General features: G+C 44.4%; 1 protein-coding gene across 1 annotated transcript; it reads right to left on the bottom strand.

Annotated features, from left to right (window-relative positions):
* Positions 1-2,713: 2,713 nt before the first annotated feature.
* Vps36 (vacuolar protein sorting 36 homolog) lies at positions 2,714-27,098 on the bottom strand. The gene is made up of 14 exons (NM_001106092.2): positions 26,976-27,098; positions 20,977-21,045; positions 18,594-18,664; positions 14,965-15,079; positions 13,342-13,431; positions 12,327-12,413; positions 10,083-10,115; positions 9,655-9,732; positions 8,686-8,820; positions 6,356-6,421; positions 4,267-4,331; positions 3,673-3,757; positions 3,003-3,079; positions 2,714-2,917 (listed from the first exon to the last, which is right to left on the bottom strand). The coding sequence occupies exons 1-14, from the start codon at positions 27,069-27,071 to the stop codon at positions 2,824-2,826; spliced, it is 1,161 nt and encodes a 386-aa protein (NP_001099562.2). The 5' UTR covers positions 27,072-27,098; the 3' UTR covers positions 2,714-2,823.

Raw genomic sequence — 27,098 nt, forward strand, 5'->3', positions numbered from 1 at the left:
CCACTGGCAATTTAAGGGACCTTTGAGTCTTCTGAGCATGCTTGATTTTGACTTTAGGCAAAGCTTTCAAAGCCTAGCCACCTAACACGCTGTGACTCCATTGTAATGAAATAAAGATGCTCAAAAGATGGCCATTTCAAGTGTGTGTCCCTGAAGACGAGGAGAGCTCACATCCTGGTCAGCATAGTCTAGTAACTAGGGACAGAAGGTAACACATCCACATGAATGCACACACACACACACACACACACACACACACACACACACACACACACAGTTGGTCTGCAGTGAGGTCTGAATCAATCAGGAGTTAGAAAGAAGCTCAGACCTCGTTTCTCATTTTTTTAAGATAACCAAATTATAAAATCTCAAAGTCAACCAATAAGCAATGCTTAATTATGAAACAGAAAAATTCCCATATTGGCTTAGTGTTGACTAAGCATTTATCATTTTCATGGATTGTACAGAAATTTTAAAAAGAACACCAAGTTAGGAAAATCAGTTTAAATTTTTACAATAATTTTACTGTATATACATCAACATGAATCATCTAACCCTGAAACCAGCCTTCAGTTGTACAATATAAATTAATCTTGACAGCGACTAAACTATTCATTATCACAAATTTACATACTCACGCTCTGAAGAGCAAAGTCAGGAAAACAAAAGTTACAGTGATAAGCACCAGGGAAGGGCAGGACATCTGTGCCCCAGGGCTTGGGTTGTATTTAAACCCAGCCAGTCCCACAGGACCAAAGCGACACACTGGGCAAGAGAAGAGACACCGGAAGGAAAACCAAGGTCCAGAAACAGTGATTAGAAAACGACAAAAAGCCCTAAACAGTGTTTCTTCCTCTTTTTTAATCAATGTGACTTTTCAAAGTATGTTGCCTTTTATCCATGTCCTACAAATCAGACTCCTCCGTTTTTGTTAATCTGCCGTCACACTGACTAACAGAGGGAGGATGTTTGTGTGGTGAATCCAAACCTGGATTAGCATTGGATCCAGCTGCCCTTGTAACCCAACAGCCTTACAAACAATGCAAGTGCTAAAGCAGGTTATCAGTGACCATGGGTTTAAGAACCTTAGTATGATAAAGTGAGTGAGTGTATGTGTTCATGCGTGTGCATGTGTGCACATGTGTGTGCGTGTGTGTGCATGCATGTGTGTGTCTCTGTGTGTGCTCATGCGTGTCCACAGCCATGTGGTAGACTATGTGCATCCCAGAGAGACCCGAGATGCACTAATAAACTGACACTGGTCTACCCAACCCCTAGTAGATCTGGGTAGCCAACACTTTATTAACTGTAAAGTAACCCTGAGATAAACAATGAGGTGATTAGGGAGAGACCTAATGTCACAATTGGTGACAGACTGGAAAACTCACACTAAGGAGGCAGCCTTGGCCACAGAGGTCTTATGATATTGGAGGACAGAAGCAACAGCAGTAACTTTCCGGGAAGGTGTTCGGGTGGGGTTCCCTGGTTTGCAGCTAAGGATACTGGTACTTCTCCACAGGGCATCTGCAGTAGCCTCTACCTCACCCAGACAGAGTATCCTCAAACTCCCAGAGAGTGTGCCTTCCTGTGGTTCCAAGGCCATACCATCACTGCCCTTCCACCTTGAGCTCAGCCTCTGAAAGGGGGTCTCCTTTGTCCTACGGGCTCCCATAGTTTGAGGTAATGTCACCATGCTATACATAGGAAGTAAGGCAGCATACTTAAAGCCCCAACAATTGGAGGTGATACGAGCCGTGTTTTGCTATCAGTAATACCCTTAGTCAGGTGCTTTCTCTACACAATGGGTAATATGTAGGGCATCGAAGAAAGGACGATGGCTGGCCTATGACAGGAACATGTTTCTAATTGAGTACTGAGACCTCTTGTTGAAGGAGTCTAACTTTTCCACTTCCTTTTCACACCCTTAGCTTCCACATCAAAGAGTTCTTAGGGTCCTGGGCAGTTCGTGCCCTTCCAGAACCAGAACTTTCCAACTCTCCCATTGTGATTACAACTCTGGGCGTGTCTACACAGCTCTTCGAGTTTCAAAATCCACATTTCATAAACAAAATGATACTGCTGCAGGCTTTAATAATGCCAGTCATGAAATTATCACTTAGAAACTAAAAAGGACCTGAGAGGTAAATGCATCTCCTTACTCCCTCCTTCCCCATCATGTGGGTGATAGGTCTGAGGCCCAAGGCCTCTGCGTCCTAGACAAGTGCTCTCCACGTCGGCTGGGCCTAGCCCTCTCGTCTTCCAGAGATATTTTATTTGATCTGGTGGAGGCATTGCCTACGTCTGTTTCCAACGCCCCCAAGGAAGAACGTGGTGCGGCTTTCTGCAGTTGACTTTTTTATTTCGGTACTAAAGGTTCTTAAACTACACTGTAGCTTTTACTTCCTTCACACGTGCCCCAAGAACAGGCACATTAGATGCAGAGGAAAACATTTACAATTTGGTGAGGTTTAGTCATGGCGAAATGATTACCTGATCTAGCCAAACATGCAACTTCACTTCTTCTTCCCCAGGGACCTGAACTCAGGAAACTGATATCTACCATGTTTCAAGTTATATCCCAGGAGTTCCACTCCTGGCTACCGTAGCACGACTTTAACTGCATATTCATTTATCTGTATTTTCCTATATGTGCCCTAAATGTAAGTTTCTGAGACTGTATTTTGGGAGAGATTACAAGTTTTACATTATACTGTGAGGTTCTAATAAATTCTTGGTTTATTTGAGTTTATCTCTTAACTCAGTGTCATGAGATGTTGGCATAATGTAAGCATATTGACAAAAAATATTTCAAGTACGGGATTCTTAGTTCTGTGTCATAAATAAATTTGGATAAAACCGCAAGCCTTCCACAGAGTCATCTCGGCAAAGGTGGCCCATCTTCTCCGCAAGAAGCAGCCTGGGAACAAAAAGAGAAACCCCACAGTGATCTGATTACTCAGAAACACATCACGCAGCATGGCGAGGCGCAAGGGCTTACTTACCTTTCTTTAGCCAGAAGGACAGACATTCCCACAAGCTTGGCAAACTCTTCTGATGTTAAGGATCCCCTCTCGGAAACCTAGCAGCAACACAGAGCAGAAAACAAAACAAACCCAGAATGAACAAACAAGCAAGCAAACACAAAAAAACCATGCTTAGCCTAGTACACTTAGGGGAATAAATAGTCAGCACACGCAGGCACTGTTTTACTGGACTTTCTCCTAAAACCTGAACGGCCACTTATTTCTACACTTATTTTTACATGTAAGAGCATTTTTGCCTGCATGGAGGCACCCATTTGTGCCACAAGAAAGTGACCACTTTTGGTGGCTGTGTCTTGGAGGCCTGCGATTTTCTGAAGGGAAACGGGGAGTGGATCTGGTGAGGAGGAGAGTGGGGAGAGCTGGGAGGGGAAACTGGTGGGGATGTATTGTATGAGAGAAGAATCTATTTCAATAATAATTAAAAAAGATGTTTAGAGAAAAAAACCCTTCAGAATCTTTGACTATGGTTGCCGATTAAATGAACACATCCTTATCAATCACAAACCATTAAGCCTATGAATGACTTTTTAGCCAAGGCAGACTCAACAGTGAACCTGGCTTCTCAAGTTGTTCTGCTTTTGGATCTTTGTGGCAAGCCCTAAGGACTGAAGGGACAGGAGTCACATACCGTCTCTAAGGCCGAGGCCACCATTTCCTCTTCCTTGTGAGTCTGAAGCTCAATTACCATGACACCACTGTCGAAAACCCGGAGTCTGGAAAACACAGCGGTGAGACAGAGTGTGGATACCTGAGGACGCTTGACCACAAAGGAGAGGCAAACCCCATTCTACCTTAGTTCATGGCCAGGCCTGAGGCCAATCTCACAGTGTTTAAGCCATAAGGACCCATGACAGAATTAAAGAATCCAAGAATTAACCGACAATAAAAAAACAGTGGACTGCAATCTACATAAGGTTTCTCTGGCTCAGGGCTGGGGAGAAGGATCATACAATTCAGAACTGGACATGTGCACTGCTGAAGGTTCCCGGGTTTCCTCTTGGAAATCACAAGAGTGTGACAGGACACACCCATCCTGAGAGGGTGAGGGCAGGGGGACAGCAGATGCTTGCAGTACAGGGGAACTCAGGTCATATAAGGCATCACCTCAAGAGGCCTTTGGTTTGTCTTGCCATGCACAGTGGTAAGCCTGGGTGGACTCGCAGGTCTGCTCTGTGGAGAATCATGGTTACAGTCGGCAAACTTCCTGTAAAGATTCCTTTACCTGACAGGCAGTTTCAGGCCTTCCAGCATCTTGCATGCATTTACTAAGTCTTCTGGTGAGAGCAACTAATGAGGAAAAGAAATCCAGTTTGCACCGAAAATCAATAGAGTGGTCCTATATAACTGTAATAATCACTAGGACAGATAAAAACTCAATGACATATGACCCAGTCACTTCACTCCTGAGCATATGACCAGGGATCTGCATACCCGCCATGAGACACTTGTACTCTATGGTTTGTGGCTGCTTTATTCACTGTAGCAAAGAACTGGACTCAACCTACCCACTCGTCCATCGACAGACGAGAGAATAATGAAATGTTGGTGTGTGTGTGCGTGTGCATACATGTGTGTATGTGCGTGCGTGTGTGTGTGCATGTGTGTGTATGAAGAAATGTACATGTGGGTACCATAGAACAGGAAGAAAAAGAACGAGAAAGGCTAATCTAAGGGATGAGAAAGGACCTAATCAGGTGATGCACACGAGTTATAAAAAGCTAACTATTTTTCTGGAGGGGAAACCAGGAAAGGGGATAATAATTAAATGTAAATAAAAAAAATCCAATAAAAGTTTAAAAAAAAGTATAGAATTTTATATGTTATAGAGATACACTTAAAATTGAGTGAAACTAGTTAGTACTTCACCAATGATCACAAAATAGAAAGTAGTAGAATATAACATACTGTGATGTTGAAAATTACACAGAGTAACTGTTGTGATAGTAGAAACACTATTTTTTTTTAGTTATAATTCTGTCGTGGGATTTTTGGCTTTGATGGCAAATGAGTATCTAAAATACACTTGATTCTGAGAACGTAGCATTTAAGGGGAAGCCTCATAGTTTCCATGTGGAGTGCGGACTCTAACTATAAAGGAGCTCACTGCAGTGTGCAGACCTTGGGTTTGGTTAATGCTGGTATGTGGTGTTTTATTTTCACATTACTATTTTAATAATAAAAGTTAAAATGATTTTTATAAAGTTAAAAAAAAGTGTTATCATCCAGTAACTGAGTCATAAGGCAAAACGGATAAACGAAGACGCCAAGGACACCACCCCAGCAGTGGTGGAGCACACGAACGAAGCACAGGCTGCACGCAGGACTTCACACTTTCCAGGACCCGCATAAGATCAAAAAGGAAAAAGGGCTGGGGATGTAGCTGAGCAGTGGAACCCTTGCCTAGCGGTGAAGACTCCGGGCTCGCACTCCAGTTCTGTAGTAAATAACAACGATGAAACCTTCTCGACTCGGATGCTGACCTCAGTTTATTTTATCCTTGCATTGTAAATCACAAGTAGTTCCCAGTGGCCTTTGTTTAGATAACGCAGCCTTAATAAATGGGCTCTGTGGTAGACAGAGGCACAGAGCTGAGTCACAGGGGATGGCTTCAGAGGCAGCCCAGCCTAAGGATGGTACTGGTCAAACGGCTGGCTCCAGGTGACCTCAATCAAGTTATTTACACCTTAATTTCCTCATCCCCCAATTATCTTCAAGGCGAGGGCAGTAAAAGTAGTGTGTCACCGAGTCACTGAGGGCAAGTGAAGAAACAGGTGGCATGTGCCAATGGACAAGCCTGTGTCTGGTGACACGACGACAGCTGCCTGATGGGACCTGGGGGCAGGTTGGAAAGACATCCATGAGTCATATGAAGTGACTCAAGTCTGCACTGGACTGCGGGGCATCGAGAGACCGGAAGTGTTGGAGGCCGACACACACAGTGTGATTGGCTAAGGGATCAGAAGGGCAGCTCTAACTGACACTCAGCCAAGGGGGTGAGGCGGCTTTGCCTCTGCACCGTCTGAGCTCCTTCGGAGTTAAACCCTGCAGAGCACAGAGCAAAGCAGAGAGCCTCACCACTTCAAGGTGACAGAACTGAGGCCCGAGGCAGTGAGGTGCACCACACAAAGCCGCTCAGTGGTCACTGTGAAACCAGGAACAGAGTCTACTTCTTAGACCCCAGGTCAACCTTTTTTCTCTCACTGCTCTGCTTCTGAAATCAGCTTTGACGTTCACACCCTTCCTCCGTGTGTACTCACTAGAGAAGGGAGTGATCTTTTAGCAAACAGATCATCCAAACGTGCCCTTCTTACCTCCATTCCTCGGGCTCGGTTCACTAAACAGTACACCTCTGTGAGTGACATTATTCCCCCACGCTCCTGTTTAAATGGGAGAGGACAACAATCAATTAGCACTCCTTAACAGAGATCACGATCTAAGTGAAACCACAAACTCTCTTTTTAAAAGCTGTATTTATACACCAGGGAGCCTACTGACATACTTCGCAGTATTTCAAATTCTATATATGGACTGTAATATCATTTAAATGAAAAGAAGAGAACTATACCATGTTTCAAAAGGCGTACTTAGTCTTTCTGGCTGCAGACAGGCGATTCAGATCAAGAAAGATCTGAGTACTTAGGGGCCATCTGTGTTTCCAACACAGCCACTGATAAGCACTGGAAATACCCACAAAACCAGAGTGACACTAGCGACATGTGTCACTATTGGGTACGCTCCAACAAGCATGAACTGGTTAATTCAGGAAGAGCAGGATGGGGCAGAGCCACATGAGGCAGAGAAGGAACAAGCCTCTGCCAAATTCTCAGCCTTGTGGACACTGGTCAGTGAACAGACACCAGTAAATAAACCACCCCGTCACGGGCGAGTGCATGGAGGCCATGACAGTCTTGGAGAACCTTCCTGATTCTATAGCATGAGAGCTGAGAAGAGAGCGGAAGGTACTGGGGGCCATGTGGCCTGGTGGCTTGAAATGTCTCAGAGGAAGGGTCATTAAATGCCAACAAATTTTAATGTTTATTTAGTGTTTTAATTCATTTTACTTAGTAAAGGAAAAAAGTATAGAATTAAGTGACACCATAATTTTACAAGCCCTAATGAATATATCTAGTAATGACTGTCAATGGCTGCTGTCCGTCCATCTGTCTATCTATCCATCTGTCTGTCCGTCCATCCATCTATCATCTATCTACCGATCTATCCTATCTATTATCTGTCTGTCTGTCTATCATCTACTTACTTCTCTATGTATCTCTCACTATATATTTATATACATGTGTGTACATATAAAATAGATAGTACATATCTACTGATAGAAATGTATAACATCCCCTATAAAATATCCTTGACATAAAATTCCTATTTATAACACTTTACAGGGAACACACAGAGCAGCAAACACATTATACTACATAGTCAGTCAACTATACTTTGTAGAGTAAGTTACAGGTTATTTTTTTTTTTCAAAAAGAGGTAGGAGTTACAATGAAAAAAAAAACTTGGGGCTGGGGGTGCAGCTTAGGCAAATAATATTTGCCTAGAATATACAAGATCTTGGTGTTTAACCATCAGCACAAAAACTAAAACCAAACCAGAACAACCACCAAAGAAGGAAAAAAGGAAAGAAAGAAGGAAAGAAAGAAAGAATGGAAGAAAGGAGGGGAGAAAAAAGGAAGGAAGGAAGGAAAGAAAGAAAAAAGATGGAAAGAAAGAAGTAAAAAGAGAATAGGAGAGAGAGAAGAAATTGGGGAAAGAGTGACTCGAGTGTGAGGAATCTGGGCGTGAGAAGCAAACTGTAAGAGCCAGTGTGCGCACCGACCAGCCGCTGGCATCGCGGATTGTCAGTGTTTACGTGAGAGGCGGTACTGCAGCGGTGTTTATGGGAGTCCCCCATCTATAGATAGCTACTATCTATAGGTATTGGATATTTACATAGGGGATGACCTGGAATCTGGAGGGGGATTTCCTGAGGAGGCCAGATGATGGGCACATGGGGACTGGCGATATTACTCATAAAGTACGCTACCCGACTATCAGCAGGCCATTGTACAGACTAGATATGGAGCCAAGCACAGGCAGCAAGCCTCTAACCTCGGCTCTCAGGAGGCAGAGGCGGTGATCTCCTAAGGCCAGCCTGCGCTACAGAGGGAGCGGCATGACAGCCAGGGCTGTGGAGAAAGATTCTGTTCTTTTAAAAAAGACTAGATGTGGCCAGATATGGTGGTTCGTGTTAGAATCCCAGCCCTTAGAGAGTCAGAGGTTGGAGGACAGTGAGTTCAGGGCCAGCCTGGGCTACAAAATAAGATCATGCCTCAAAGACAAACAAGACGTGTATTTATACAGAAAAAGATCTTTTAAAAACAGGAAAAACTTCTCGTCAGACAGACTTTAAAAATGTATAAACATCTGAAATGGGAATTGAAAGGTATTTTGAAGATGATGGTCAAAAGTTAATTAATAAATATACTAATCTAATTTAATATTCCTGGAAAAAAAAAAAAGAAAACCATGTCATTTAATGTTAACCACACCATGGGGGGAAAACCAAACCAGGCTGGTGAGATTCTGAGGGCACTAAAATACCTGAGCCCAGGTCTGAGCACTCGGGTTTGGCGTCACCCACCTCCAAGGGAGCCTGCAATATCCCGGCCAGCTGCTTGGCCAGTTGCATGTGGTACTGTGTGCCTGAGCCATAGGTTTCTCTGGTGACTGGGTTGGCTATTCCCATGCTCAGCAAGTACGACTTAAACCTGATGGTCTGTAAGAGAGGGGAGAAACGCACTGTGAAATCAGTCTCTCCTCACAGCAGTCGAGATTCCTCATCACGCACTCGGTGTGGCTCAGTTATTTCTCTGTAGAACCACGTCTCCTGTGCTTCCACTCTGTAAGGCAGTGAACTTCCTGTAGGCCCTTGCATAAATCATTACTCTCCTTCCTTCTACCCCAGTCTATCAAACTGTTTATTTTCAAAGTTTTATGTGAGGGGAAAGTCAGGTAATGATTATGCTATTTTTAATGCTGACCAAATGCTAAAACTAAAAGCTTACCAAGGAGAAATGGACATGACCAGATCATAGCCAAACTTAAGAAAGCAGGCATCAAAAACAGATTGGTACAAAACAGCTACTCTTTAGACAGTTCAATAGCTTTAGTTTCTACACTGTAAGAAAGAGCACTGAAATAATCTTGAGTCTTTATAGTCCTAGCAAAAAAATGAGTGTGATCTACTCTTGCCTTAGCACTTTCACTCGCAAGGAATAAAAACACGACACTGACCAAGCCACTGAGGTGACCCAGTGGGCAGCTGTGCTTGCCACTAAACCCGATCACCTAAACTCAATGCCCAGGACCTCCACGGTGGAACTGGGAGAACCGATTCTCGCAAGTTGTCCTCTGACCACTACATGCATGCTGTGCCACAGCTTGCCCTGACCAATCATCAATCAATCAATGTAATAACTTTTTGGAAAGCAGCACTGTGAGAAGCTGCAGACACAGCTCAGTGGGACGGGGAGAGAACTGGTCACCCTGAAGGACATCACTGAATTCTATTTGGTGTTTAACCCTGTAGAGAGAAAACAAGCTCCCTCACCTCGTCTTCTGTGACATCGCCTTGCTTCTCTTTAATCTTATTAGCGATCGATTTTGATAACTCTACCATTTCCTTAGCCTGGATAGAGAAAAGAGGAAGAACCTTGTGAGAAAGTCTACACTGGAGATCATCACGACTGAGTGTGAGTGGGCACCTGAGTGTGAGTGTGAGTGGGTACCTGAGTGTGAGTGGGTACCTGAGTGTGAGTGGGTACCTGAGTGTGAGTGGGCACCTGCGTGTGAGTGGGCACCTGAATGTGAGTGTGAGTGGGCACCTGAGTGTGAGTGTGAGTGGGCACCTGAATGTGAGTGTGAGTGGGCACCTGAGTGTGAGTAGGCACCTGAATGTGAGTGTGAGTGGGCACCTGAGTGTGAGTGGGCACCTGAGTATGAGTGGGCACCTGAGTGTGAGTGGGTACGTGACCATACCTTGATCATCAGCTTGCTCAGGTCTTCAAAGGCCTGAAATGAGAAATGGGGTTTGCAATGCAATCATTTTAAGATGTTTTCAAGCAATGATACAGACATAAATTTTTCTTACAAATATCAACTTATTATTAATTGTGTAAACAACATATCTACATCATCTTTAAAATCTACTTTAAGAAACTGCAAACTTCCTCAAACTACAACCAAAGTTTTCATAGATTGTTATTACTGTTCTTGGACACGGAAGAAATTCTGAATCTGGGGTGAGCTTCAGTGATAAAATGCTTTTGTGGCATCTGTGAGGTCCTGGGTTGTACCATCGCTAACACACACACACAGACACACTGAGTAAAAAAGTCACTGTTTTTTTCTTGCTGTGAGGTTAAACAAAACAAAACAAAACAAAAAACAGCAAACAAACCAAGACTGCAAAAAGCTTTCCAGGTTGAAAATGACAATGCCCAGCCTCAGGAATGCTTTTTGTTTCTTATTGAAAATAACTGGAGAATTTCTCAACTCAGTGAGTGCATAGGTACCCATGGTTTTCTGAAGCCCAATTAAGAGCTTGTCCTTAACTGAAAACTCCACCCGCACAGTGCACAGTGCGCTGCCCCACAGAGCAGCCACAGCTCTGCAGGAAGAGCACCCCACCTGCAAGGCTTTTTCTTTTGCTCAAAGAATATGGTAAGAGCAGTTGTGTGAGACCCTTATAGGCAGTTCCCGATGCTAACACTGAGAACAAAAGGAACGTGCACACACCTCACAGGAATTTCCTTAGAGAAACAAAGGCTTAGACACTGGGTTCTTATCAGCGAGGGCCAGCAGATGCAGGAAGCCCTTTGTGGGAGGCTCCGGGCACCAGCTCTCAAACAGTCAATCCTAACATTTAAATCACACACCAACCTAGTTTTCAAAACTAGAACAAAGATACATGGTGCAACCTTGGATTTTACACGGACTACACAACTGTTTGTGGATTGATTTTACTTGTATAAGTAAAAACAGTGTGAGAAATCACTGCTGTATATTTTCAGAGAAAAATATACTAAAACTCTGGGTGTACACAGAATACCTCCTTTATCAGTTGTAATCAATAAAAATAAAAATAAATATCACAGTGCCTGAAAAGAACTGACTAGAAAACATTTTAAGTAATTACAAAGCACAAACAAAAGATTCCTTGTTCTTATTTCTTCTTCTTCTTATTATTATTATTATAAACTATGGAATCAGCAAACCATAAAAAGTGTGGGGAAGCATATAAAATAAACCTTTAAGCCAGACAGATGCTCAGGCCCACCCGAGTATCATGCCTTCCAGGTTCCAGAGTTTCTACCCTCACACCACACATTTCCATTCCGACTGTGTGGAAAGGGACCTGTCTGAAGGCACAGACACTGTGTGCTGGTCTGCAGCGACTGCGGCCTCTGCTCTGGCCATTTCACCAATGACCACACATGTCCGAGTTTTCTGCCTCAGTGCTGGAGATTGTAGGGCTTAGCACAGCCCGCCCATCCTTCTACCTGGTGAAGCCAATGCCTACTCAATTTTCTGGTTTGGATTCCATCTTCCTGAGGTTAATAAGTCCTCCTTGACCCCCAGACCTTGAGGGCCATGTCATGGGTCCCTTCTGGATCCCAAATTCTCTCTTCACGAGGTGTGTGTCGCTGCCAATACACCAGTTCGCCTGCCTACCCAGTGTGCTGTCTGTCTACCCAGTGTGGAGTAGCCACAGCTCCTCGTGCAGGTCCACAGTGTAGATGACAAGAACTATTTCCTAAATAGATCAGGCTCCGGACAGAATATGATGTATGTGGAGGATTCCTTGAGGTGTGAGAACCCATAAAAAATGGAAATAATTTATTTCTTGAAATGGAATAATTTATTTCATAAACTAAAAACTCTATTTTGAGCATCTCACTGTCCTTCAGAAAAAGGAAATCAAAGAATAGAGAACAGCTCCCTATTCTGAACCATCTCTGTAGGTGTGACCACGTAGGGAAAACAGTGCTAAAATACAGAAGGCTGAGGCTGGGGATTTAGCTCAGTGGTAGAGCGCTTGCCTAGGAAGCGCAAGGCCCTGGGTTCGGTCCCCAGCTCCGGAAAAAAGAACCAAAAAAAAAAAAAATACAGAAGGCTGAGGTGATCTGCTGTAGGAAACGGGACACTGTGGAGCTGCAGGCAAGCTAAATATATTCCACATTATGGGATGGGACCAGCTGTAAGAGGGCGTTTAAGGATTACCTCAGAAATGTTTTTGTCTGTTTCTTTCCTTTTTTCTTCAAGTTTCCTTTCAATGCCTACAATTCCAACAGCTCTTATTCTTCCTGGCTGGAAAAAAAAAATAGGAAAAACAAGTAGCTCATAAAACCTACAAAACGGGAAGGAAACAAAACCCTTTGTAAATGACGCTGAGTTTTCAAAGGTGGGAAAGACCCCACAAAGAAAGCGGCATACAATTGGGTCTCGCTTCCCTTCAAAACGCTTGTTTCTTTCTGGTTGCACGTCATGACCTTCAAACATCAAAGGGAAAAATAAAGTCATAATCAACGGCAAGCATGCTTTCTCTGCATGTAAGGTAGAGTTAAATTTCTTATTCACTTTTTAATCTGTGGAGATCTATCTTATATTAGATAGTTAAGAATTTATCAAATGCATAAAAACTGTAGCTAGAATTCTTGTAGTTGGTAAGCTATTAAGCTATTTTCTCACATCTGAATGCCTGCCCATAGTTGGAGGATTCATTCAGACTAAGTTTTAGGAAAATTCTTTTTTTTTCCAATTAGAACTCTACTGTTTTGTTTTTGACGGCTTTGTGATTACAAACAGTTCCTCTTCCTCTTCTTCCTCTTCCTCCTCCTCCTCCTCTTTGTGTGTGTGTGTGTGTGTGTGTGTGTGTGTGTGTGTGTGTGTGCGTGGAGACAAAGTCTCTTTATGTAGCTCTGGCTGTTCTGGAACTCACCATGTAGACCAGACTGGCCTTGAACTCAGATCTGCCAGGCCTTGTCTCCCAAATCCTAGGACTAGAGGTGTGCACCACCACATGGCCAGCGTCTTCTTATGGAGCACACAGGTACAGAGATGAGAACACTGTACCAGCTGAGCCTTGTGTCTCACACTCATAATCCCAGCACTTGGGAGGCTCAGGTAGGAGGACCCCCTTCAGGACTGGGCTATGCACAAGTTCTAGGTCACCCTGTCTTAAGAACACAAACAAAAAGGAAGATACTACATTTACAAATAACTTCTAAAAACATACCTGGGGTCCTTTCTTTGTTTGTAGTGACTGGGAAACTGGCACTGTCTCCCATCTTCTTTGGGTCATCTCCTCTGATAAACGCCTGTAAAACTGTAACACAAACGCTTGAGCGAGTCGAGAGGCAGCCACCACAGACATTCTGCTAAACACGCCTTTACCACACGGTCTGCTGAGTCAGCAGAAACAAGACCCTTAGACACCAACGGAGACAAAAGCTGGTTTCTAGGATCAGCTCCAGAAAGCTCAAAGAAACCAACACACACACACACACACACACACACACACACACACACACACACACGCACACGCACACACGCACACTCACATGCACACACAGAAACTGGCCTTCTACATAGAGTGGAGTTCTCTCCCCATACCTGAGCGACACTGAAGTGACACCCAATCCTACATATGTGGAACACTTTGAACATTTTCCACAAAAGCAGCAGAGTACATAAGTAAAAATTAGGGACAAGCCAGGTGCAGAAGCACACACCTAAAACCCTGGTAGGCGGAGCAGTTCTAGGTTATCCTCCATTATATAACAAATTCAAGGCCACTATAGGCCACATTATACTCTGTTTCAAAACACAACATAAAACAAACCAAAATCAGGGACCAAATGTGGCTAAGTTAAAAAAAAAGGGGGGGGGGGGTTGGGGATTTAGCTCAGTGGTAGAGCGCTTGCCTAGCAAGTGCAAGGCCCTGGGTTCGGTCCCCAGCTCTGGAAAAAAAAAACCAAAAAACATTTTTCCTAATACAATGAGAACACATTTGACAAAGTCACTTCACCTGGCTTTGAAACTACTCTGCGAGGACACTCAGTGAGCTACAGAAGATGGCGTGAGGTGTCAGGGACATGAATGTGCCTGCATTTGTCTTAAGAACAAGTGTCCAGCAACTTCCTAATTAGGTCCTCTAAAGCTTGATACTGGGGCCTCCTGCTTGATCATTCTCTGTATGGAGCTAAGCAACACGTTACCTGCTGCTGACTAACCAACACCAGCCGCCTGCTGCTGACCAACCAACACCAGTTACCTGCTGCCGACTAACCAACACCAGTCACCTGCTGCCGACTAACCAACACCAGTCGCCTGCTGCCGACTAACCAACACCAGTCGCCTGCTGCCGACTAACCAACACCAGTCGCCTGCTGCCGACTAACCAACATAGTACCTGCTGCTGAATAACCAACACCAGTCACCTGCTGCTGACTAACCAACACCAGCCGCCTGCTCCTGACTAATCAACACGTTACCTGCTGCTGACTAACCAACACGTTATACCAGCCGCCTGCTGTTGAGCTTTCAGATAGGTCAGTTTAATACCTTCCCATGCACGTTCATCGACCAACCACTGAAAGCTTCATTAACCATGGAGGGCCACCGCCTAGTAGGCTTCCAGCCTCAGATGTAACCACACCCTCTTGCTGGTCAGTTTTTGATAAGGATCAAAACACAAATTTAGTTCTGTTTTTAATGTGGTTTAGAACCCAGTACTTTGTCATGCTGTCTCCTGCCATGCTAACACACACACACACACACACACACACACACACACACACACACACACACACACACGCAGACTTTCGCGTGAGCTGTACTCACGTGTGAGGAGGCTTACCTCGATCTGACCATGCTCTTTGAAGGAGAGCTTGATGTAGGAGTTCTTACTGCTCTGGAATGGGCCGGGTTCTTTGTTAGGAGGGGCTGGGTGCAGATGAACCACGATTTTGGCACTAATGGAACAGCAAATACATTGACCATTTTAAAATCACTAATTCTGTTTCCCATGACATCTCGTTTACTTGCTTATTCATGTACTGCTTTAGGGTAGCATCTCACTGGATTGCTCTGGCAGACCCCGCACTTGCCTGTAGTCAGGCTAACACAGCAATCCCCCTGCTGAGATTGAAAGCAGGAGCCGCCACAGCGAGCCCTGTGCTTTAAGCTTCTCTTAGAGTTTACATGAAAACACTGAATTTCCTAAAAGACATTCTTTTCTAATTCATATTCAGGATCATTAAGGGCTGCAAGAATAAAACTCCTAAGATATGAACAACAACAAAAAGAAAGCAGGCTGAGAAAGGAGAAAGGCATCAGGAGAAAGGCAGCAGGAGAAAGGCATCAGGAGAAAGGCATCAGGAGAAAGGCATCAGGAGAAAGGCAGCAGACAGCACCTCTCTATGGCCCCTGCATCAGCTCCTGCTTCTGGGTTCCTGCCCTGTCTGAGTTCCTGTCTCAAATAAACTCTTTGCTCCATAAGTTTAAAAAAAATGACATGAACTAAATGTAATTGGCTATACTAAATGAAACAAAAGTATGGCTTTTAGAAACGAATTCAAAGTAAGTCCCTGACATTTTGAGTGGCTGGTGGCTTCCTATCTTCACAGCCATCCCGAGTTGATAGAGGTGTAATGATTTCTACCGAAGCATCCTGCCTTTCTTACTTGAAAACACCATGTGAAAAGTTATCTGTAAAGCAGGCTTTAAAACTTTGTAAAAACCTATCCAAAGCTAACATTCTACAGTGTCGTTGGTTGGAAAATGGCAGCAATGACCTAGAAGACTTGGCAGTAAAACAACTTTCAAAGTGTGGCGATCTAGGGAGACGAGCTTCAACCATGTGTGTGAGTGGCATCACCTTCAGTACAGTAAGTACAGTACCGGGCCTGCCTCACCATGGTCTAGCCTGGTCTACCCGATCCTCCCTTCCATGCAGCCTGCCTCAACCCCTACATCCAGACACTAGAATAAGGAAAGACATCCCATGTTCATGGATTGGAAGAATGAACACTGTGAAAATGACCATCTTCTAAAAAGCTACTTGCGGATTCAACAAAATCCCAATCAAAATCCAATGCCGCTCTTCACTGAGACAGAAAAACAAAACAAAACAAACGACCAAACTATCCTGAAATTCGAATGGAACCAAAAATGACCCCAGATAGTGTAAAAAAAAAAAAAAAAAAAAAAATTGAGGAGAAAAAGAAAAGGCTTCTGGAGAGGAGAGGTTGCCATTCCGCATCTCGACACACATTACAGAGCCACAGTAGTAAAGACATCATGGTACTGGCCCAAAACAGTCGTGTAGAGCAACGGGGCAGAACTGAAGGCCCGAGAGCAGCACGTGACTTCAGCAATTCAATAGTTGACAAAGACGTTAAATAAAAGACAAAAAAAAAAAAAAAACAAAAACAAAAACAAACAAACAAAAAACCAAGTAAGTTGGAGAAAAGAAAACATCGTCAACAAATAATACGGGGAAACACGGAGCCCGCATGCAGAAGAACGAAATCAGACCCACGCCTACCACCTCGTTAGAGAACCAGCTCCACACGGACCAGAGGCCTGAGTGCAGAACACTGACTGGAAGGAGCGTCGGCAGTGCCCTCCATGACATGGGGTAGCGGGGGACTTTCTGAGTCACTCCATTTGCCCAGGAACCAAGGCCAACAACTGACAACCGGAAAGTGTCTGCACAGCCAAAGACTCAGGCCGTGGTGGTGCACACCTTAGTTCCAGGACTCAGGAGGCAGAGCCAGGACAGCCTCTGGGTTCGAGGCTGGCCTGGTCTATAGAGTGCATTCTAGGATATCTAGGGCTGTGCAGGGAAACCCTGTCTCAAACAAAGCAAAATAGAAAGAGAGAGAGAGGGAGAGGGAGAGAGAGAGAGAGAGAGAGAGAGAGAGAGAGAGAGAGAGAGAGAGAGAAAGAGAGAAAGAAAGAGAGAGAGAGAGAGAGAGAGAGAGAGAGAGAGAGAACGAACCGTGTGAACAGGAAGCCCACAGAATGAGAGCGAATCACTGTAAGCTCCACTCTGTCAGAGGAATACCACCTGTCTCTGTGTATCTCTATATCGCTATATGTTCATATATGGTCATTTTCCCTAGCAACTGGGGAAATGCAATCAAAGCAACTTTGAGATATCATCCTTGCCGGGTCAGAACAGCAGAGGTGACAAAGCTGACAACCAACGCTAGAGATGACACAGGGAAAGGAAAGCCTCATCCATTGTTGTTGGGACTGCAATCTGGTGCAGACTCTCTGGAAACCAATGTGGAAAACCCTTAAAAAAGCTCAAACCATCTACCACGTGACCCAGATACATCACTCCACGGCTCACTGCCGGAGGACTGAACACCTCAGTGCACAGACACGGGCTCTGTCGTGTTACTGCTGCTCTGTTCACAATCCCTAGGAAATGCAGCCACCCAAGCGTCCTTCAACCCGCGGACGGACAAAGAAACCGTGGCACGCAGACACCGTGAGCGAGCGCCCTTTGGCTGTGGAGAAAAGACTGTGACCTTTGCAGGTGAGTGGATGGCAGCAGAAAAGATCATGTTGATTGTGGTGACTCAAGCCCAGAAAGACAATGCCCCATGCTCTCTCTTCTGAGGCCTTAACCTCTGCAGGTTCTCTACAGCAACTATGTATCCCGTAGTAACCGCAGAAGCCAGGAAAGCAAACGGGACCACAGTGGGGGAAGAGCAATGGACAAGTTATCTGAATAGCAGGCTACAATGATGTGAGGGGAAAGCCGGACAAATGGGGGGGGGGGGTCAGGAGGCATTAATTAGGATGCAGAAGAAGACAAATAAAAAGGGAAGGAGAGGGTAGTAAAAGACAGTAAGGGTATCTGAAGAGTCATGAGAAAAATGTGACAGTACTCACTCCAGAGCCACAGAACATCTAACAAAAACCCCGACACCAGCCATGAGAAGCGCTGCTTTGGATGCTTGCTCAGGGCTGTCTGGTGACTCCTCAGACAGTCTAGCAATCGCTGTTGCCCTTGGTTGTCTCTCAGGGTGGGAGGTTAAGTCCCTATTGCTGAGGATACCACGACTTCAGACACAATCTGGAGGATCCAAAATGGTTCTGGCTTGAAAACCTCCCTCCCCACAGTCCTATGCAGCGCTGACCCTGTGAACCACACAGTCCTGCCCGGCTCTGACCTTGTGACCGTAACAATGAATGATAACCCTAAGGGAATGGGGTTATCAATAAGTTATCAACATTAACAGTTCTTTCCGCGGTTGAGGTATTGCTGGGTTTAAATGGAAGACAAGTGTGTTGTGGAAATACATTTGGAAAGAGCAGGGCCACATTATTTTATGACACAGGATAGTACAGCAAACCTTACTACTTTATTAAACTTCAAAATGAGAATAAGGCAGAAACACACCCTAAAGGACCTACTGACCAGTACTGTGACAGGAAATGGCTTTGTGAATGAAGACTGCTAGAGCTCACCTCTTCCCAATTCCAGCCGCCTGCTCCTCGATGAACACAATCTGCGATAGGGGAATGGCCATGCAGCACTCCTAAGAGGAAACCAACAGAAAAAGAGCTGCTTTACACTCGTCAGAAGGGGTTGGGGATTTAGCTCAGTGGTAGAGCGCTTGCCTAGGAAGCACAAGGCCCTGGGTTCGGCCCCCAGCTCCGAAAAAAAGAAAAAAGAAAAAAAAAAAAGAAGTGAATTACACTTGTCAGAAGATCGAGTCCAACAGCATAGAGCGCTGTTCCCTGAGAGGTTCTTAAAAACAACAATGCTGTCTGTAATCCTTAAAGGAATTGCTCCCTCTCTACCTGGACAGGGAGGCACACGCCTGGCAAGCACTATTCCAGCTACCCTTCCATTCGTCTTAGTAAATGTCAGGAGAATTAAATGAGATTCCATGCTGGCATTTTGGAGCATGGGAAGACCTAAGAAGAGTTTTAAAGGTAAGCGCAGGACTGACAAGATGGCTCAGTGGGTAGAGGTGCCTGCCCCAAGCTTAAAAATTTGAGTTCAGTCCCTGGGACTCATGAGGTGGAAGAGAGAACCAGTCTGCAAGTTAAGTATCTGCTGGTTAATGTCCACGTGTGCAGTGGTTCGCCCACACTCACACACACAATAATAAATAAGGTGTAACTACCCAGGTGGTGCTACGTCACGCTTGTGTCACGAGTAACCTTAGTACTCGTGAATCTGGGACAGGAAGGTACGGACTTCAGGCAGAGCTATGCAGTGAGACCCAGTTTCAAAAACTAAAAGTAAACGGGGCTGCAGACACGGCTCGGCAGTTAAGGGCATTTGCTTCTCCTGCAAAAGGCCAGAGTTCGGTTCCCAGCAGCTGTGTTGGGCAACTGACAATCACCTGTCAGTCCAGTTCCAGGAGTCCAATGCCCTCCCTGGGTATCTGCACACACGTGCACATACATGTGAGTGCATGCACATACCCATCAGTACACACGTGTAAAGAAATTACCTAATAATACATCACTTTTAAGTAAAATAAAACAGTAATAACTACCTTTGTTTTTGTAGTTGGTATATTTTTCAAATAAAATTTATGAATTTTGAACATCTCTTTTGTAAAATATGATCTATAGCCGATGTAAAGTAATTCACCATTTGTACTGTTCAAATGTCTAATTAAAAAGAACCTGCATGAAAAAGTTTTGATGTAATATTTCTTCTATGAAAAACAAAACCAAAACAATTCTAGGGAGTGTATTTTATATGGGTGGTTTTTCTATTTTTTTTCCATTTCTTTATATTTCTATTCCTTTATAATTTCCCCACATTAGCTAGGTTGTATGAATACATGTGTATACAGTTTAAGAGAAAGTACTAATGTAGTTTGTTATTACTAATACGAAAAGTTCACTTATAATAGCACATGCCTATAATACTTATTTGGGAGAGTAAAAAGGACCACTTGAGTTCAAGGTTAGGCAAGGCATCACAGTAAAACCTTGTTTAAAAAAAAGTTAAATTTAATTTAAATCATTATACTGACTGGTATGTAATAGACCCACGCTCAATCCCCAGCTCTCACGTGTTAGCCCACAACTATCTGTAACTGCAATTGCAAAAGACTGGCGCCCTCTTGCGGCCTCAGTGGGTACTGCACACACATGGTGCAAAGACTTAGGCACTCAAAACCTGGAACACAGCCGGAGCCGGGAATGGTTAGGAAAACAATGATAAGATCATTTTAGATTCTAGACCAGACATCTTACCCTGCTGACAGCTGCCACTTTCAAGTTAAAACTCTTTGGAATGAAGACATCAGCTCTGTGCACATACACCTCAGTCTCTCTAAAGCTGTAAAAAGAGGGTGAGGGGTCTCTGCCTCCGTGGTACGCGGGAAGGTTTTCTCAGCGGCCAGGCGGATCCAGCAGCAGAAAGTTCCTCCCTCCAGGAACCCGGCACGGCGGGTTGTTCAGAACACATATTACCTTTTTAAGGATCCTCACACTGAGGAGAGGATTTCTCTCCCCTACACTGAACCATGCTGTAAGAGTGGCTCACTGCTGTCTGACAGCGTAAGAATTAAGCACCATTGTGCTCAGGAGGCAGAGGCAGAGGCAGAGGCAAAGGCAGAGGCAGACAGACCTCTTTTGAGACCCAACCGGTTTATATAGCAAGTTTGCGGTCAGACTAGGCTAGAGAGTAAAACCCTGTCTCGAAACAAAACAAAAACAAACGAGGGAAAACAAACTGAAAATCTTGAATGGGGGTAGCTGAGGTGGTTATTCAGTGATGAGGCAGGCACTCAGCCGGGTCAAGGCGCCCAGTGCCGATCCACACTCCCGATGCACAGATAACTGAACAAAGCCCAGAGCAGATGCTGAAAGTGTCTCTTACATTGTTTTTCTGGTCTCTCCAAATCAGCCGGTGTGTACTAAGGAGAAGAGTCCCAGCATCAAATTTTATCTAAAACGATAAGATTGTTACACAAATATCAGTATCACTCCATACCACCCAGATTTCCTTACTCGCTAGCATATAATATGAAGTTATTAAACATTTTAGAATGAGGATTATCACAAATTAAAAAGCAAAGCTATACACTTCAAAAATATAAGTTATATATATATATATCATAATATACAATTCCATAATGGATATATATACATATATAATACACACATATATAATAGACACATTATAGAATTATGGAACATTCTATGAAAAAGACATAATCTAGATTTACAATTGGGAATAGTTAAATAAAATATATCCTTAGTACAGCACACACGCTAAAGTTAAATAAGAGGTAGAGCCTCTTAAGTTATCACAGAATGCGAAGACGGAATTGGAGGGGAAAAAGGAATTTGCAATGTACTACACAGAATTAAATTCTTCAACAAAATGTGTTTTCCATGTGTGTGTATACACATCTCTAGATAAGGACCAAAAACAGTCTTTTTTTTTTCTTCTTTTAGATTTATTTATTTTATGTATGTGACTACACTGTAGCTGTCTTCAGACACACCAGAAGAGGGCATCAGATCCCATTACAGATGGTTGTGAGCCACCATGTGGTTGCTGGGAATTGAACTCAGGACCTCTGGAAGAGCAGTCAGTGCTCTTAACCACTGAGCCCTCTCTCCATCCTCCCTCCCCCCAAAACAGTCTAAAATGAGTGCACGGTTAACAGTGGTTATTTTGGGAAAGGTGGGAGGAAATGGGAGGGAGAGAAAGAAGCAAACGATCCTTTTTTAAAAAAAATTGGATATTTTTATTTACATTTCAAATAGTATCCCCTTTCCCGGTTTCCCTTCTATAACCCCCCCATCCCATCCCCTCTCCCCCTGCTTCTATGAGGGTGTTCCCCCACCACCCACCCCTTCCCGCCTCCCTGCCCCGACATTCCCTACACTGGGGCATCGAGTTCTCATCAGGACCAAGGGCCTCTTCTCCCATTGATGCCCATCAAGGCCCAAAGGACTCTGTTTTACAGGACTTATTTTGCTGTGTGCATGTGCGTGTATGTCTGTGTGGAGTGGGTGCACGTGACTGCCAGTGTCTGCCCAGGCAGAAGACAGTGTTGAATCTTCTGGAGCTGGGGTCACGCGGCTGTGAGCTGTGCTAGGAGCGGGCGGTTGGTCTGGAAGACCAGTGCTGTCAACTGCTGAGCCATCTCCCCCCCAGCCCCCTCTCCTTCGTTCTATAAAACAGAGCGGGTGATTGTACAATGAGATTAGAATTTTAACATATCCGTACAAAAGAAGATCCAGAAGTAGACGTAAACATGTGTGGAGGTTTGTATGCTTGGCCCAGGAGTGGCACTGTTAGGAAGTGTGGCCTCGTGGGTGTGGGCTTTAGTCCTAGCTGCCTGGAAGTCAGTCTTCTGCTAGCAGCCTTCAGAGGAAGATGTAGAGCTCTCGGCTCCTCCTGCACCATGCCTGCCTGGATGCTGCCATGATCCTGCCTTGATGATAATGGACTGAACCTCTGAACCTGTAAGCCAGCCCCAGTTAAATGTTGTCTTTGTAAGACTTGCCATGGTCATGGTGTCTGTTCACAGCAGTAAAACCCCAAGTAAGACAAATCCCGACTGGTGGGCTACAAGCATTAAAGAAAATGAATACAGAGACTGTGTACACTATTCAATGAGGCCAACCCCTGTGCATTTACATGTATCTGACAGGATGCCACTGACTACAGCAATCCTTCTGATCCTTACTATGTAGCCCCAGCTGTCCTGGAACTTGTTATGTGGACCAGGCTGGCCTCGAACTCACAGAGATCTGCCTCTCAAGTGCAAGGGTCAAAGGTATGCACCCCCATGCCTGGCTAGTCATCCAGATTTCAAAATAGTAAAAATTAACATTTTTTAACAAGATACACAGAGAACCAATGAATGTGGCATAGTCTCTAGACCAATTTTTTTAAATAAAAAAAGGAAAGTTGAAAAGTATACATTCTATTTCAACTCATATATATACACACATACATATAACATATATATATATATATATATATATATATATATATATATATATATATATATATATATATAGTGTGTGTGTGTGTGTGTGTGCTTACTGTCCCCAATATGATGGTATTTTGAGTTCGAGCCATTGGGAAGTGCTTATGCTTGGACATGGTCATCACGAGATAGGAACCCAGTGATGGAGCAAAGTCACTGTATGAACAACAGATGCGAGCTGTCTCTGCAGGCAGGAAATCAGGAAAGGCTGAGGTGCACACAGTGGTTGTCTGCAAGAAGAGGAGCCTCAAAGCCCTAAACCTCCCAGCATCTACATAGGACACTCCCTCCTCAGAACTGTGAGAAAGAAAGTTCTAGGCCTCTGCGCTTAAGTCCCCCAGTCTGCAGCACTGTCATAGCATCCCAGCTGAAGAAGAGACACCTGAGTTTCTGAACGGTTTTAAAAACGCTAAATGTGGGCTGGGATGTACTTGCTGATAAACCGCCCAGCACGCAGGAAGCCGGGGTGGGTCCCCGGCACAACAGACACTGGCATGGCGGCATGTGCCTGTGAGCCCATCACTCTGGAGGCCGAAGCAGAAGGTCCAAAGCCAGCATGAGCTGCGTAAGACCCTGTTCTCTCTACTTTTCTTCAAAGACGAAAGATAAAAATACTCTTATACAATCACGAAAAAGATGTCGTCTATGTCTTTATGATGAAAGTTTTAATTTCATAGATTATTTTTCCTGAAAATTAGACAATAAACCAATTTAGAGTTAGGATTCAAGAGGTTAATAAATTAAATACTCTCAATTCTGTTAAAATGAGAGAGAGAGAGAGAGAGAGAGAGAGAGAGAGAGAGAGAGCGTGTGTCACACATACACACATATATATTCATACATATATACAAGCTGGAGGTTACTATTTCTATAAATACCAGAGAGCAGAATTTACCATAAAATGAGGCTTGCTTGAATCTTTTCCAGGAGTGTTTAGATACCTCTAAAGTTACAAGGCTGGACCTATTTTGGAGGCTATCTCATACCACACACTTATGAAGGAAGGTTTTAGCAGTAAGGATCCAGTTCATTACAAATAATGACAGAATACTTTTTTTTTTTTTTTGGTTCTTTTTTTTTCGGAGCTGGGGACCGAACCCAGGGCCTTGCGCTTCCTAGGCAAGCGCTCTACCACTGAGCTAAATCCCCAACCCGACAGAATACTTCTGAGTTCAAGATTATGTGGTTCAGGTTGGTGATTTAGCTCAGTGGTAGAGCGCTTGCCTAGGAAGCGCAAGGCCCTGGGTTCGGTCCCCAGCTCCAAAAAAAAAAAAAGAAGAAGAAAAAAAAGATTATGTGGTTAAGAATGTTTGTTACAACACAGACGAAAATCAAAGCATGGGTGTGGGGTGAGGGAATCGTGCAGCTGAGAATCATTTTCTAGCTAACTTGCTTCTGTTAGAGGGAGAGTCAATGTTCTTCAAGGATCCGGCCCGAGAAGCTACCCAGGCTCCGGTGGACAGCCCTACAGCTTCAGTAGACCGCCCTCCATTCCCAGTGGATGGCCCCACAAGTCCCAGTGGATGGCCCCACAAGCCCCAGTGGATGGCCCCACAACCATATACATACTGACAGCACTTAAGTGGACCCAATGGGTTAAAAAAAAAAACAAAAACAAAAAACAGAGAACATGATATTAGGAGGGAGAAGTGACAGTGGGGATAGGGAAGGAATGGATGAGGAGGGAATTTGATCAGTACATTATTATGCGTGTAAGAAATTCTCCAACAGAAAAAAAATGTATTACATAAGTAACCACTAGGAGCCTTATCAAGTATCATTCTGTAAAACCGTGAACATTTTTTTTTACTACATGTATTTTTGTTTGTTTACTGTGCATATCTATGGGTGGATACACTAATGTTATAGCATATCCAAAGGTTGGGACAATCAGAAACTGGTTCTCTCAGCATCTGAGACTTGGGGATCACACTTAGGGTGTTGTCTGCAGGTGCCTTCCCTGACTGAGCCACTTTGCCAGCCTTGTCTCATCCCCGACACCCTGGAGGGCATTCTCTGTGTAGCCCTGGCTGTTCTAGAATTTACTCCGTAGACCAGGATGGTCTCAAACTCACAGGGATCTACCTGCTTCTGTCTTGCATCATTCTTAAACAGAAGTTAAGGTATGTATTGTGTTAACAACATTGTAAGGGATCCATGATATTTTATTACACTAAAGAGTAAATTTTCCACATATGATATTTATATCAAACCTATGTACTCTGCCAAAAGTCTTCTGGGTAGTAATGCTAATGATTATTTCAAATTTCTTTTTCTCTTTCTTACTTTTTTAAACTTGTACTTAACCAACACTTGTTTGAAACAACAACAACAAAGGAACTGACATATGTAACCTCATGCAAGGCTGAAATATATGCACTTTTTATGTTAAACCAAGCATACACGGGAACACGCCTTTTAAAACCCACATATACCAAACACTTGGACACACATTTTTAAACATTTCTTTTCTAAGAATAAGATCTACCAGCAGTTTAGATGCACTCCATGAGGGTTTTTTCCTGCTTAGGTTTCTGTTGCTGTCATAAACACCATGACCAAAAGAAACTTGGGGAAGAAAGGGTTTTCTCTCCGTTTACAGTTTAATACTCCACCAGGAAAGGAAGTCAGGGCAGGAACTCATGACAGGAACCCTACAGGCAAGAAAACGTTTAAAATAAAAAGAAGTAATGCTCAAGTACTTCTGGCACGTAATCCGGCCTATCTCTCTCTCTCTGCTAATCTGATTTACACAAAACCAAACAACCGAATTTATATTTTAAGTTTTTTTTGTTAATTAGTAAAACTTCACATTTGCAAAACAAATGAAAACGTGAAAGGGCACCATGTTCCCGTAGATCAAACAGTTCTGGCTCGGAACCACTGCATTTTTCATCTTGAAATGCTTAGGTCATGCATTCAAAACCCAAGCCAGAGTATATACCACGGCTGTGTCAAGGAGCAAGAGGAAATGTGAAAGGCTCTTGCTGTAGTGAAGAGATTGTGCAATCGCTCCCTTTTGGGGTCTCGTGTAGATTCTTATCTCAACCTGACAGACTAGTTAGGCTGGTTCCTATTTACTACTCAAACCCGGTACAATCTAGGTTCACTTAAAAAGTAAATCAAACTTTATTGAAGCAGTCGCGGAGAGGAGCTTGCGTCAAAAGCAACAGTAGCACAGCCCACGGGAAAATACCCTAAGTCAGGGGTAAGATTGCTGTAAGAACTGACCAGGAAAAAGTATATCATGGTACAGAGGGAGGCTTCATTTCTATAGCAGCGAGGAAGGCGGAATGCCGCAAGTGAGAACTGAAAACTAAAAGTGCTTTGGGGGACGCAAGCTCTTTTCCCACTCCTGATTTCAGGTCGTACATTTAATTCAGAACAAGATGGCATGTGTTTTCCAGGTACAGAATACTTGCATTCGATGTTTTCTCTTATTCTTTGCGAGCCGGGCTCTTAAGATTTAAGCTTGCATTCCAAGGCAAGGGCTTACTGCATTACTTAGAACAAACGAAGCCTCGAGCCCACTTCCTAAAGTAATCACAAAGCAAACAGAAAACCCCAAGGGGCTGGACCCTGCTGCCTCCTTCGGAAATCCTTTTGAGCGAGGGACCCTGGCTCAGCCCAGAACAAATCATCACCGGTCCAGCAGAGGAGGGTGGGGACGGCGTTCCGGTAGCGCGCTCGCCACAGGGCGGAACTGGGCTGTCCCGGGCTGAGACCGGCCGAGACCTCCGCTCGCCCGCGCCCGGGCTCCGCCGTCTACCGTGCAGTGGGAGCGGCGGGCCGAGGCCGGCAGCCCAGGGCCGAGGATGAGGCCCTGCCCAGCACGAGGGCCCGCGGGGCGGGGCGGCCTTCGCCCTACCTTCTCCTCGCCGTCGTAGACGCGCACTCCTCGCTGCTGGATCACCAGGGTCTCGTTGATCTCCAGGAGGCCGCTGGTCCACACGAAGCGGTCCATGGCCGCCACCCGGCCGGCCTCTGCCGC

This window comes from Rattus norvegicus, chromosome 16 (genome assembly GCF_036323735.1).
Source record: "Rattus norvegicus strain BN/NHsdMcwi chromosome 16, GRCr8, whole genome shotgun sequence".
Lineage (NCBI taxonomy): Eukaryota > Metazoa > Chordata > Mammalia > Rodentia > Muridae > Rattus > Rattus norvegicus.